The 13,825-nt window shown below is 41.4% G+C and overlaps 1 protein-coding gene across 1 annotated transcript in view; it reads right to left on the bottom strand.

Annotated features, from left to right (window-relative positions):
• Positions 1-262: 262 nt before the first annotated feature.
• Positions 263-13,825, bottom strand: part of Hsd17b3 (hydroxysteroid (17-beta) dehydrogenase 3) — a 40,570-nt gene continuing 27,007 nt past the window's right edge. The window contains 5 exon segments of the mRNA XM_013034929.1: positions 263-624; positions 3,171-3,320; positions 8,554-8,619; positions 9,048-9,129; positions 10,151-10,185. Of these exon segments, the coding sequence (XP_012890383.1) occupies positions 514-624; positions 3,171-3,320; positions 8,554-8,619; positions 9,048-9,129; positions 10,151-10,185 (444 nt within the window). The 3' untranslated portion in view covers positions 263-513.

Consider the following 13,825-nt stretch of genomic DNA (forward strand, 5'->3'; position numbering starts at 1 on the left):
GAGGCACATAGCTGTTGTCTTATGCTTTCCCCTATCCGGTTTCCGGGGTCTCTGAGGAACCCAGTTTGAGACACTGTGCATGCTTTAGAACTACTGAAGCCTCGGCAAGCTCACATAGTCATTTCACTTGTGACTTTTACCCACAGGTATAAAAGTAACCGACCACGTATGAATATTCTCAATATTCTAAGAATCAGAGGTTTCTTCTCAGCACATTTATTTAACAAGCCTACAACTATAGAAATTCTTCATATGTCACCCATAGATACCCTCTTCCCCTCCTGCATGAAGCCTTTAAAACTGCTTGCATAGCACCTATTTTTACACAACAGCTTTTCAAAAAAATCTCTAGACGAGTATGGTGGGAAACAATGTGTATTTGAAATGCTGTGTTCATGACACAGGCCTTCTCCAGCTTTGGGCAGATGAAGGTGTAGGCCTGCTCCTCTGGTCCGGGTAGTCACTAGGATCTTGGTAAAGAAGAGGATGGGTTCCAGGCCAGCTGGCGTTGCATTAGCTGCTGCTGGTATTTTTCTTCAAGTAGTGTGTGTAGTGCGTCAGAAGCATCCTCTGGAAGGTGCCACTATAAAAGGCCCAGGATGGAATCAGGTTCAGGAGGCCCGCCTTCAACAGACAAAAGCACAAGTGTGGATGAGAAAAGCCTCACAAAGAAACTACAACTGAAACAAATCAGTGTATATTCATTGTTTTTAGGAAGTGTCTTTTGTGAAAAATGGATAGAGCTGGAGATAATGTTGAGTGAGAGAAGACAAGTTCAAGAAGCCAAATATCACGTTTTCACTCATTTGTGAAATCTAGATCTAAAAGATATATATGATGAAGATAAATAGATAGATAATATATGCATACATACATAGAATGTGATTATAACTTGAGCCTGTGGACAAGGAAGAGGGAAAGAGAATGATGACAAATGATTAAGACAGAAATACAATGTGCTACGTGTGAATATTGCATAAGGAAACACAGAAAGCTGGTGAATAATAGGGAAAGAGAGAGCAATAAGGGGGGATGTACGCGTACATTTGCATGGTGCACATGTACTGGTCCTAGGGCTTGAACTTAGGGCCTAGGTGTGCCCTGAGCTTTTTACTTAAGCCTAAAGCCATAGCTCCATTTCCAGCTTTGTGGTGGTTAATTGGAGATAAGGGTCTTAGAGACTTTCTTGCCTGTGCTGGCTTTCAACTGCAATCCTCAGATCTTAGTCTCCTGTCTACCAAGGATTACAGGTATAAGCTAGAGGGATCATTTTATCTGATTAAAACGTTATATGTGTAGGTATGAAATACTGTAGTCAAAACTTTGTGCAATTAATCTACACTAAAAATTGAATGACAAGAAAGTAAAACAGAATCTGTGTTTGAGGCAGTTACCAGTGGGAAGGTACCAATGCAGAGGGTGAATGAGGATAAATGTGATGAAGCAGGAGACAATTTCTTTCTCCTAGCCTGTTCTTGGTATCTATTTACTTGAAGAGATCAGAATTTGTTATTAAAAAATCAAAAGAGAAGAAAAATGTCAGCCAGGCATTGGTGGCTCACGCCTATAATCCTAACTACTCAGGAGGCTGAGATCTGAGGATCACAGTTCAAAGCCAGCCTGGGCAGGAAAGTCCATGAGACTCTTATCTCTAATTAACCACCAGAAAACCGGAAGCGGCACTGTGGCTCAAGTGGTAGAGAGCTCATGTTGAGCTAAAGAGCTCAGCGACAGTGCCTAGGCCCAGAGTTCAAGCCCCATGACTGACAGGGAAAAAAAATCAAGAAAGTGCTCAACTTTGGACATATGAAGTTGGATCATGCAGCAAATCATGCAGGAACAGTCTTCCAAGCTACTTCTGTCTCAAGAACACATTTTAGAGATGTGACACATTCCATTTAAAATGTCAGCATCATAGAAGACCACAGTAACAGAACTGTTGGGAAGGTAAAGGGGATGTTACACCTAGTGGATAGTTAATCCTGGAGATGGACAGGCTATGACACCAGGTCCATATAAGGAAATCTATGTGTTTTTTGCCCTGGAGATGGTGAGGCCCTGAGTTCAGTAGCACCAATACCATTAGTCAAGTTCATAATAAAGCTATTGCTGTATGGGGGAAAAAAAGGAAGGAAGGAACAAGAAAAGGAGGGAGGGAGAGAAAGAAGAAGGAAGGGAGGAAGGAAGGGAGTAAAGAAAAACAAGTTTAAATGGTTCAAGCTGCTTGAGGCTCTGAGTTCAACCCCAATATCCCCCCTCACACACAAAAACTTCATATATCATATGTTCTTGACCTTATTTCCATATTTAATAGAGTTTAAGAAGTGCTAGATCTATCTGGTTGATGCTTGCTCACAAAAACTGGCTATAAGCTCCTCTCCAGTTTATAGGCAGTGACATCATCTTGGTGGCTAAAATTAAGTTTTCGTGGGTATGTTTGCACCAAGAAACAACTCAAAGTGGTCTTGTTCTTTTTTTCCTATGTGCTATGGTTGAGAGTGGACTGTCTACCCCAAAGCCTCATGGGCTGGAGACTTGGTTCTGGGGTGATTAGATCATGAGGATTAATGAAGTCATTGCTGAATGGACTGCTAGGAGACTGGGTCTAGTTAGAGGAAATGGGTCATGAGGTACATCTTGGAAGGGGTATGTCTTTCCCCAGACCCATCCTCATTCTTGGCTTTCTGGCTACCAGGAGCTAAGCAGCTGTACTTCAATATATGTTCCCTGCCATGATGCTCTGCCTCACCTTTGGCCCCAAAACAATGAAGCCAACCCACTATGGACTGAAACCTTTGAAAGATTAAGACAAAATAAATCTTTCTTCCATTAAATTGTTTATCTCAGGTATTTTGTTGCAACAATAGAAAAACTGACTCACATACCCTGGATGGCCAATACTTAAATGTTTATTAGAAGGGACAGCCAAGCAAGACAGCACCCAGATGTATTGGTCTTTCCTACCCAAGAGATTCTGGGAACCACTTTCTGTTCTAAGGGAGAAGTGAGGCCATCAGGAAGTTTTAGGGTTATCTCCAGGCTGGTACACAGGCTTAATGCTTCCCCTCTAAATTCACTGGGTCTTCCACTCGCAAGAAGAGCCATGCCCTTCAGGGGCTGTCTGCCCATCTCGCAGTCATTCTTTAAGAAAAGAAGAAGTTACTGATTACCAAAATCTCATGCACAAGGCAGCCACAGATTTCATCTCCAATCGTGACATAATTCAGTGATTCTTTAACGAAGTCATCAGCACTCTTGGTTATTATGTTGGTATTGAGATACTTTGTCATTGGGGTTGAAACAGCATATGGAGTCAGCACCTATAATTCAAAATAAAGACTAAAAAGCTGGGCATTGGTGGCTTGCACAGGCTTCTATCTAAGGATCTCAATTTGAACCCAGCCTTGTTTTTTAAAAAAAGTTTGTGAGACTCATATCTCCAATTAACTAACAAAATGCCAGAAGTACAGATGTGGCTCAAGTGGTAGTGTGCCAGACTTGAGAGAAAAAGCCAAGAGATCATGAGGCCCTGATTTCAAGTCCCATTACTGGCACAAAGAAGGGAAAAAATAAATTAAATAAAGACTCCATCCCAAGAAGGCTGAGAATTAACATTTGTTTTCCCAACCATCATCTTCAAACTCCTTGCTTTCTGTAAAAAGTTTTGAGAGCCCAGTTGATACAAGGCACTGAACTGATTTGCTTTCTCAAGACAAGGCCTGAACCATATACCAGGTTGCTCAAATATTCTTCCAAGCACTCCAAAGGACTGAGAGACTTGGTAAATAAGAATATAAAATGCCAGTTACAGTCCAAGTTCAGACAAAAAATTATGCCATAATTATGTCTCAAGTATAACACAGAATGGACTTGTGCTAAAAATATTACCCAGCTGGGTAATAGTGGCACATGCCTGTAATCTTATCACTCAGAAGCAGATGCAGGAGGATCATGAGTTCTAGGCTAACCTGCACTACATGACACAACTCTATCTCAAAGACAGAAATTATTCGTATTAATCTAAAAATATAACTTGGCTAGTGCCAGTGGCTCATACCTATAATCCTAGCTACTCAGGAGGATGAGATCTGAAGATCACAGTTCAAAGCTATCTCAGGCAGGAAAGTCTGCAAGTCTCTTATCTCCAACAAACTACTCAGAAAAAAATGGAAGTGGTGCTGTGGCTCAAGTGGTAGAGTGCTAGCCTTGAGCAAAAGAAGCTCAGCAACAGCTCTCAGGTCCAGGGTTCAAGCACAGGCTTGGCAAATAAAGAAACAAATATATACACACTCATATACATATATATATATGTATATATATATATATATATATATATAAACTGGATGTACTATGATTAATCTGGCAATCCCATAACTTTGTTTCTAAACCTCATAAACAAAGAATAACTTAAAGCACTCTGGCCTTTCACGTTCATACCCTGTCTGGTGCACATATATCACTTTTCCTGCTCTGAGAAGAAAAATAAACAACTACACACTGTGTTCTGCCAACACTGGCACTGGAATGTGGCTCAAGTGATAGCAGCCTTGCCTAGAGAACATGAGTCCTTCAACTCCCCAGGACCATAGAGAGAAAGAGAGAGAAAGTAACAAAACTGGGAGGTGTAGCTCAGAGGAAGAGCAACTTCCTGGCAAGCAAAATTCCTCACAAATAAAATAAAATTTAAATCTAAAATGATATAAACCATAATAACAACAAAATAAAGTAGAACATGATTGGGGGCTACAGGCATAGTTCAAGTGCTATAGAATACCAGCCATGAACAAGAAAGCTAAGTGACTAAGCAAGCAAGCTAAGCAAGTATGAGACCCTGACTTCAAATCCCAGGACTGCCCTTGCCCAAAGAAACAAAAAGAGCAAAACAAAACAAACAACAAAAATAAACCACGTTGCTCCTATTTGTGGCTAACCATACACAATGGTTGAGCCCAAGGACTCTAATGTTCTTTCATTCTGCTTTAACTTGGGTGGCGCTGGGGTCTGAGCTCAGTCCTTTGCTCTTGGCAGGCACTCTACCACGTGAGCCATGCACTGAGCCCCCCTAATGGGATTTTATTAATTTATTCTCAGATACAGAAACTTTAGTATCTTTAGGAAGAAAATTATCTGTGCTAGTTTTCTTACTTTCATTTTTCTCCACATCATATTGGAAATTCCACTGTTTTACAGTGAAATCCAATTTTGACTTATGACTCATAAGTCAGTCAATTGATGGAATTGGACTGGTCATTATGGGAACTAATACTATGATTGATTTGCCTAATACTTTCTCCTCCTTGCCCCAAAGCATCTTCAAGTGTTACTCTTGGACAGAATTCTCAACTCAGTTTCAAAGAAGGAACTATAGGACATATTTAGATACCTATCTATGAATTTTAACAAAACATGTTTCTGTATAAAATAAGAGCTCAATAAATATGGTTTAAACTTGTATATTTAGTCATGATGATCTTCATGATCATATGTTCTTCATGATCATCCTAAGATGGAGTGAGGCATAATGAACTCACTTTATGGATGGGGAAACTGAGGCTCAGGGAGTTTAAGCAAGTTGTCATCCAAATCACTTAGGTGGCAAGTGATGGAACTGAGATGAAATTCAAATCCAAGCCTGTGACCTACACATCCTTATTCATCTTTCAGATATTTGTTGATCACTATGCACATGTTTAGAGGAGATAATTAGGTTTTGAAAGGTCAAGGCCATTCTAATTTTCATAGTTATTTGAACCATTCCAAGACCTCTGTACCAGGAAAGGACCCTTTATTCTCTTTCATCTCCACCTCCATCCTGTGGCCTCCTAGTATCCACTGCCTAGACAGCCACTGTATTTCTTGCCCACCATGATGAAGATGAAGATGGACCAGGGTGTCACATAGTCAGGATGTGGTGACTAAGGTAGCCATTCATATTTAAAAATCACCAAGGCATTCTGGTTCTTTCTTTTTCCAGCACACAATAGGATTGCATTTCCCCAAAACCTCTGTGAGGAGTGGGACCATGTGACTAGATCTAGCCAATGAGTTATGAGCAGAACCATGTGTCATTCTTGGCCAGAAATTCATTGGCAAAGTATAATCCTGTCAAACTCCAGCTACTTCTTAAAATCAAATATCTCTACTGACAATGTTCAAGATGGGGTCTCTAATCACTATAATGAGGTCTTTTTTTCTTTTTTGTCAGAGACAGGGGCTCCAACTGGGTACCTGATGCTCTCAAACTCAGTACCTGATTTCCTAGCACTCTACTAATGCCTCCAACCCCAAGCTCATGTCTTTTGTCAGTTCATCATAAGCATGCAAAATTATATTTTGCTTTTTTTACGCTCCAGAGATTGTTTGTTTTTTTGTTTCTTTGCTTTAAAAAAAACTGCAGCAATCTTAGCATGAGCTGAGTAGCAGTTACAAAAGGGAAGTCCCCATGGAAGGAGAAAAAGACCTCTGATGGTGATGTGTTCAATAGGGTATTAAAAGGGACTGTGGTGAGACAGCTGAGGCAGGAAATAGTGACTCACTGCCAGTAGTTGGTGGCTCATACCTGTAATCCTTCCTACTCAGGAGGCTGAAATCTGAGGACCCCCAGATGGAAGCCAGTGTGGGAAAAAACGCTTAAGACTGTATCCTCCAAGTAGCTAGCAAAATGCCAGATTGGAGGTGTGGCTTGAGTGATTCAGCATACCAGACATGAATGAAAAAGCCAAATAAGAGTAGAAGGCCAAGCCGGGCACCAGGCGCTCATGCCTGTAATCCTAGCTACTCAGGAGGCTGAGATCTGAGGATTGTGGTTCAAAACCAACCTGGGCAGGAAAGTCCATGAGACTCTAATCACCAATAAACCACTCAGCAAATCGGAAGAGGAGCAGTGGCTCAAGTGGTAGAGCACTAGCCTTGAGCTGAAGAGCTGAGGGACAGTGCCCAGGCCCAGAGTTCAATCCCCATGACTGACAAAAAAAAAAGAGTAGGGACTGGGAAGGTGGCTCAGCTCAGTGGTAGAGCGCCTTGCATGCATGAAGCCCTGGGTTCAATTCTTCAGCACCACATAAACAGAAAAAAAAAGCCATAAGTGTTGTTGTGGTTCAAGTGGTAGAGCCCTAGCCTTGAGCTGAAGAGCTGAGGGACAGTGCCCAGGCCCAGAGTTCAGGCCCCAGGACCGGACCAAAAAAAAAAGAAAGCCATCAGGCCCGGAGTTCAAACTCTGCTACCAATACCAGAAGAAGGAGGAGAAGGAAGAGATGAAGGAGAAAAATATAGAGGAGAAAGAAGTTACTCACTAAAACAATGTTTTGGGCCGAATTCCTAACATCAGGTCACATCTTCCTATTTAATGAGCTTTAACCTGTAGCTGATTAGTTTGTAGTAACAGTCATCTAAGATACTCTCACCTGGCTTTTTTTTTCATGCCGGTACTGGGGCTTGAACTCAGGCCCTGGGTGCTGTTCCTGAGCTTTTTCATGCATGGCTAGTGCTCTACCACTTGAGCCACAGCCTCCACTTCCAGCTTCTTAATAGTTAACTGGAGATAAAGGTCTCACAGACATTCCTGCCTATGCTGGCTTTGAACCTTGATCCTCAGATCTCAGCCTCTTAAGTAGCTAGGATTAAAGGCATGAACCAGCTCAGCTTCACCTGACATTTTAATTGAAAAGCAATAATGTTTAAGATAAAATTTTGGTGTACTGTCACTTCTAATGTCATAAAACTTCTTTCTAGCCAAAAGCAAAATAAAACCACTTCTGTGGGTTTCAGAAATCATTGAAATTTCTGGGCGCTGGTGGTTCATGCCTGTAATCCTAACTACTCAAGAGGCTGAGATCTAAGGATTGCAATTCAAAGCCAACCCTGGGCAGGAAGGTCTGTGAAACTCTTATCTCCAATTAACCACCAGAAAACCAGAAGTGGCTCAAGTGGTAGAGTGTTTGCCTTGAGCTGAAGAGCTGAGGGACAGTGTCTAGGCCCAGAGTTCTAGCCCTACAACCGACACACACAAAAAAAGAAAGAAATCACTGAAATCTATTGGTGAACGAAGAGTTTGTAAACCACTGACACTTCAGGCTGTGATACTAGTCAGCCACAAAAGGCAATTGACTCCATGATGGTTCTTCCCCTTTCCCATCAAACCAAATACTAGAGTGAGGGGGGGGTCTCCATTAGCCCACAACAGATCAACAGTCCCCTAAGTCCCCTACTTTCCCTTAGTTACAATAAAGTTTTCTTTATTTCCTCTCCACAATTCCTACCATTTATGCCCATCTCTTGTACCTAGGTCAGAAAGGAAAAGACAGTTAGACAAGTCCCAAACTTCTGCTGCATTCTATTTGGTCCATAGCATTTTTTTTTTATCAGCCATATCCTTGCCCAACTCTAGTCCCCAGGGTACCAAGAAACCAGAGCAGTAGAAGGAAGCCACAGAGCTCTTCCAGCCTACCTCTCCTCCAGCTGTACATGCATGGCCAATCCTGCAGGGGGCAGTGGCTCCCTGTTCCTAGAGGTCCAGAGTTCCCATCCCCAAGGAATCCTAATTGTCCACCTCACCTGGATAATGATTCCCTTTTCTTTATATTCCACCTGCAGAGCCTTCGAAAATGTGCACACAAAAGCCTGCAATGAGAAGCAGACACACCTAAAGTACTAGACTATGCAATCTCCCTCCATTCAAGGGCACTGAGGAGGTGCTGCTACTAGCTGCTTGGAGATGTACTCAAAGAAAACAAAGTTTCAGTTATGTGGGATGAAAATGTTCTGGAGATTTATTGTGTATGCCTTAGTGATTATAGTTATTGATAATATATTGCATACTTTAGAGTTAAGAGAGTAGATCTTAATGTTCTCACCATACCAAAAATAATTTATAAGTCTAAGGATATGATAACTACCTTGATTTAAGCATTCCACAATATATACTATACCAAAATATCATGCTATAAATTGTAAATTATTTCCCGTTTTATTTGTTAATCATACCTTAAAACTGAGGACAAACAAAGAGGCAGTAGGGGGTGGAGGGAAATGTAGGTGACATCACTCACCTTGGAAGCTGAGTAGAGAGAGTAGAGAGGCCAAGGGCAAAGGCCTACCCCTGAAGAAATGTTCAAGATGAGACCTTTCTGCCTAAAAAGCAAAGAAGCAAAGTTCCCATTGCTTCATGCTTCACTGCTTGATCCCACCTTGAGTTGAAAGAGACTGAAGGGTCGGTATGAATGCTGTCAAATGCCATCCTCTCCAGAATCTATGGCCGCTAACTGTTCTGCTTCCAATAACTGTTAATATAATTTCACTTAAGTTCAGGAGGATACTAGGCAGGGATGTCACTCAACAATTACATGACATTAAGGCTTTGTTACTGGAAACAGAGTCTCTACTATGAAAAAAAATCTCCCTGCCCAAATACAGGGGGCCACATCACTTAGGATTCAAAGATGAAGGGATGCACCCATGTTAAGGGTGACCACATGAGATCCAGGCCCCTTTGGACTCACAAAGATGACCCACAGCAGGAAAGATGTCATGGTGGAATACCATCCTGGGTAAATTTGACAGCCTACCATTTGCTAACTTAGATACCCTTCACAAGTCTCTAAAGGCATTAATTAGCAGCCTTTTTTAAAATTCAGTAACTTTAATTCTTCCTAGTTAGTTGCATGAGGGGTTGTGGTAAGGAACTTCAATTAGAACACAACACCACGTCCCTTTTTACTCCAGGGAACATGAAACTATCAAGCATTTTTTTCTAATATATACCACCTGGGAAAAACCAGTTCCTAAATGAGTGTCATAATAGGGTGATACAAGCATGGACTAATGAGGAAAGTGATAAAGATCGTTTTTAACCAGTAAATTGGAGTATTCATTCTGAAAACAAAAGCTGAAATTTATAATCACAAAGCCATGGGCTTGGACTCAGACCAATTTGCTTCTTTTATGCTCAACATGAGTTATTTTTTTAATCCAATGTATACTTAAATAACAGATCTCTTCCTCTCTCTATGTTGTGTTATACTTGATCTTCAAATATGCATGCATATTTGAGGGGCTGGCCTGGCTCAGATGTTAGTTTGTTCCATTCCACCCCACCCTCAATCTCCAAGTCCTTTCATAATAGCTTATATCACTGGTGAAAGCAAGACCTTACCTTGATTCCATGTGTTTCAGAACTATCTGTGTCATCTATGAGAGAAGGGAAACATTAAATCCTGAGTAAGAAACTAAGTAGCAATGAGCAAGGACCTCGGGGGAAGTGGTGACTAGAGAAGCTTAATCTTCTCAGGTGACCTTGAGAATTGCTGGCACCCATTAGCAGTCATTCTGAAAACATGAGAATCTGATTGGATCTCCACAGGAAATAACCTAGACAAATGGCGTACTATTGGGAGGTCTCTGGTTGTTTCCCATAAACGTCCTCTTGTGAAATGAGGTTACTTTGAAAATATGGGAATTGATGGATTGATGGCTGTAGCATCAATAAATAACAAGGTACTCTATTCTGGGTGACAGCAAAAGCAGGTCTGCCACCACACACCTCACTCATGAGCTGGAACTGTGGTCAGCAGACCTAATCAGAGTCTAGGAGAATTTTGTACACATCTCTCCATTCAGCAGTGTCAGTATGTACAACCTGGTAGTGTGTGACATAGTTCATGGACACAGCATCCATTAGGATTACAACATGGTAGAGAATCACTTTCTCCATCCCAAGCTACCACCCCTCCCTATAGAAGTTCACCCAGCCAGTTTTGCAGGCCCAAACCTATACTCAAAGGGGTTTTTTGGTTTGGTGTTTTGTTTTTGGTTTGTTTTTTGTCTGTCATGGGGCCTGAACTCTGGGCCTGGGCACTGTCCTTCAGCTCTTCAGCTCAAGGCTAGCGCTCTACCACTTGAGCCATAGCAGCACTTCTGGCTTTTTCTGCTTATGTGGTGCTGAGGAATCAAACCCAGGGCCTCATGTATGCAAGGCAAGCACTCTACCATTGAACAACCTTCCCAGCCTCAAAGAGTTTTTAATTGATTACTAAGTCACATTTTAAGAATTAAGCAATGCATGGACTAAGATGTTCTATAAAGTATAACTGACCAGAGTCAAAGTTGTCCTGGAATCAGGTTTGAGATGGAGAAGATCCAAATCGAGAAGAGGAGCAGAGGAAGCAGAGAGACCAGGACACAGCTCTGTCCACTTCTCCACATTGTCTAGGGTAGTGCAGCAGCTTTTCTATAGAGCCTATTACTGTTCTCAGCAGATTGGCCATGCCCTGGCACCTGTGACAGGGAGCCTCCAGACAATGTTTCCATTGCTAGGGGTTAGAGGAAGAGGAGCAGCAGAACTCTCTAGAAACTGCCTCTGAAACATCAGCTTTTGAGAGAGGTGAGAGAAGGATGAGATTCACTTCTCACACTTCCCTAGCTCCACCCTTATTAGGAATCTCCTCCAGGTCCTGTGGTCTGTCCTCTGCCGTTGGTCTTCAAAGTCTCCCATGCAAACTCACTAGCCCTCTATGATGAATGATCCCAAGTAGAGAGCCAACACTGGATATGGGTGGGCCCTTATTCAAATTTCTCTACATTTTAGTTCCTATCCCACCTTCGCCTGGCTCTCATCTGCCATCTCTGCCCTTGACATGAGAGAATGTGACTATTTCCAGATGGCATCTTTGAAGTAATTAAGCTATATTAGTCATGCTTCCAATCAGCAAGACTAATTAGAACACAGAATATTCAGAAATAAACCTTTAATGTCTTTTCTTTGTTACTTAGGGAATTTAGTGTCCATCAATAAATAAAACAAAAAATCAAAGCATTTCTCTGCTGAAGGAATTAGTGTTGTCAAATCCATTTGGAGAAACCCATCTGATCAAACAGCCTAAGACTGGAAACTCAATGTGTAAAATAATATGAAAGATTTTTAGTGGTAAGGCTGCCGGCAATAGTTGGACACATAAAACTTAAAACTACATTAGCTGGAAGTTTTAAAAAGCCATTGATTATTCAGCATAAAAAAGAATGTGTATACTCAATAATAGCTGAGCAGGATACTATAAAACACCAGTATGCTCACAGAAAAACAATCCAAAGTAAAATAGTTGTCAGCCCAATTTATCTACATGAAAATAATTTGGGGGGAAACTGATCAGCTCCTCTCTGTGTCTCCCCCACCACTTATGTTGGAAAATCGGTCATCCACTACGTTTAGTCCCTGAGAGACTGAATGTGCCCCTTCTCTACCACTCCTTGGAGTCCTTATTCGCTGCTGTAGTTAAACTGACTTTCCATAGTGACCACCAGCACAGTGGTGAATTTTGTGAATTCAGTATGGTTCCTAGCTATGGAACAAGCACAGGCTGAAAATCCCAAGCTCAGTCTCTAGTGTTGTACCATGGTAGAGCTAGAGGGCCCTACCAATCAGAGGACATGGAAACATTTTGTTCACACAAAGCATCTAGCTGGGTGCTGGAGGCTCAAGCCTGTAATCCTAGCTACTCAGGAGACTGAGATTTGAAGATTGCAGTTTTGGAGCCAGGCCAGGCCAGGTTAATTGGAGATTCTTGTCTCCAATTAACCACCAAAAAACTGGACATGGAGTTGTGGCTCAAATGGTAAAGTGTTAGCCTTAAACATAAAGGCTTAAGAACAGTGCACAGGCCCTGAGTTTAAGACCCAGGACTGGCACATGTGCACATACACATACACACACACACACACTTTAAAAAAAGTCAACTCATGTGGTATCATGCCATGTCCATTTTCTTAAATTACCTATCCAATGCAAATAAGACAAGATAGCTTTGAGGAAGTCATGCTGTCCATGACTAGGTACCTGAACTGAATCAGAGGACCTGAGAGCTTAAGATGCCACTACCAAGTCCAACATTCTTTTAATAATGGGTGCAGAATCAGCACCCATAAGTTTAGATAAGTTTATACTGTGTTGTCCAACTAATTAGTAACTGTGTTGAGATCAGAATTCAGCAATCTCTACTGATCTATGGCCTCACCACATGCCTAAAACCAAAGACAATCCTAACCACTAAATATACTGGTTGTATTTCTTATATGTACATGCCTATGGTCAAAGTCTAATTTATCAATTAGGTATAGTAAGAGATTAATCATGAATAATAAAGCAATTATAATAATGTGCTGTAATAAAGTTGATTTGAACATGTTCTCTTTTTGTCTCTGTCTCAGAATATAGAATTCCTCTTTTAAATTTTCCAGACTTTGGAGCTGGGAAGGTGGCTCAGTGGTAAAGTGCTTGCCTTGCATGCATGAGGCCCTGGGTTCAATTCCTCAGCCACACAAGCAGAAAAAGCAGAAGTGGTGCTGTGGCTCAAGTAGTAGAGCACTAGCCTTGAGCTGAAAAGCTGAGGGACAGTGCCCAGACCCAGAGTTCAGGACCCACGACCAACAAAAAAAATCCAGACGATGGTGGGCCACAGGACTAAAGGAGTAGAAAGAAAAAGCACAAATAAAGAGGGAGGAATAAATAAATAACCTTTAACTTCAGCTCAACAAATATTTATTGAAGAGTAAAAGTCCAGAAAGCCCAAGTCATGCCCTCTTGTCATTTTTTCCCTCCACAGGGAAGTTTCTTCTCTTTACAAAGAGAATTAAAATAAAAGAAAGGTATTAATTAAAAAAATATCCTAGGGATCCCAAATAATTTCAGCATCAGGCCTATTGTGTTCTGACATGTAACAAAACTGAATGTGAAACAGGATTTATGTAAAAGTGAGAATGAACACATCCCTGTCTTGGGGAAAACAGAAGCAATATAGCCAGGACATTTCAGTCAGGAATAGTTCAGGGTGTATGA

Source organism: Dipodomys ordii, unplaced genomic scaffold, assembly GCF_000151885.1.
Source record: "Dipodomys ordii isolate 6190 unplaced genomic scaffold, Dord_2.0 Scaffold201, whole genome shotgun sequence".
In the NCBI taxonomy this organism is placed as follows: domain Eukaryota; kingdom Metazoa; phylum Chordata; class Mammalia; order Rodentia; family Heteromyidae; genus Dipodomys; species Dipodomys ordii.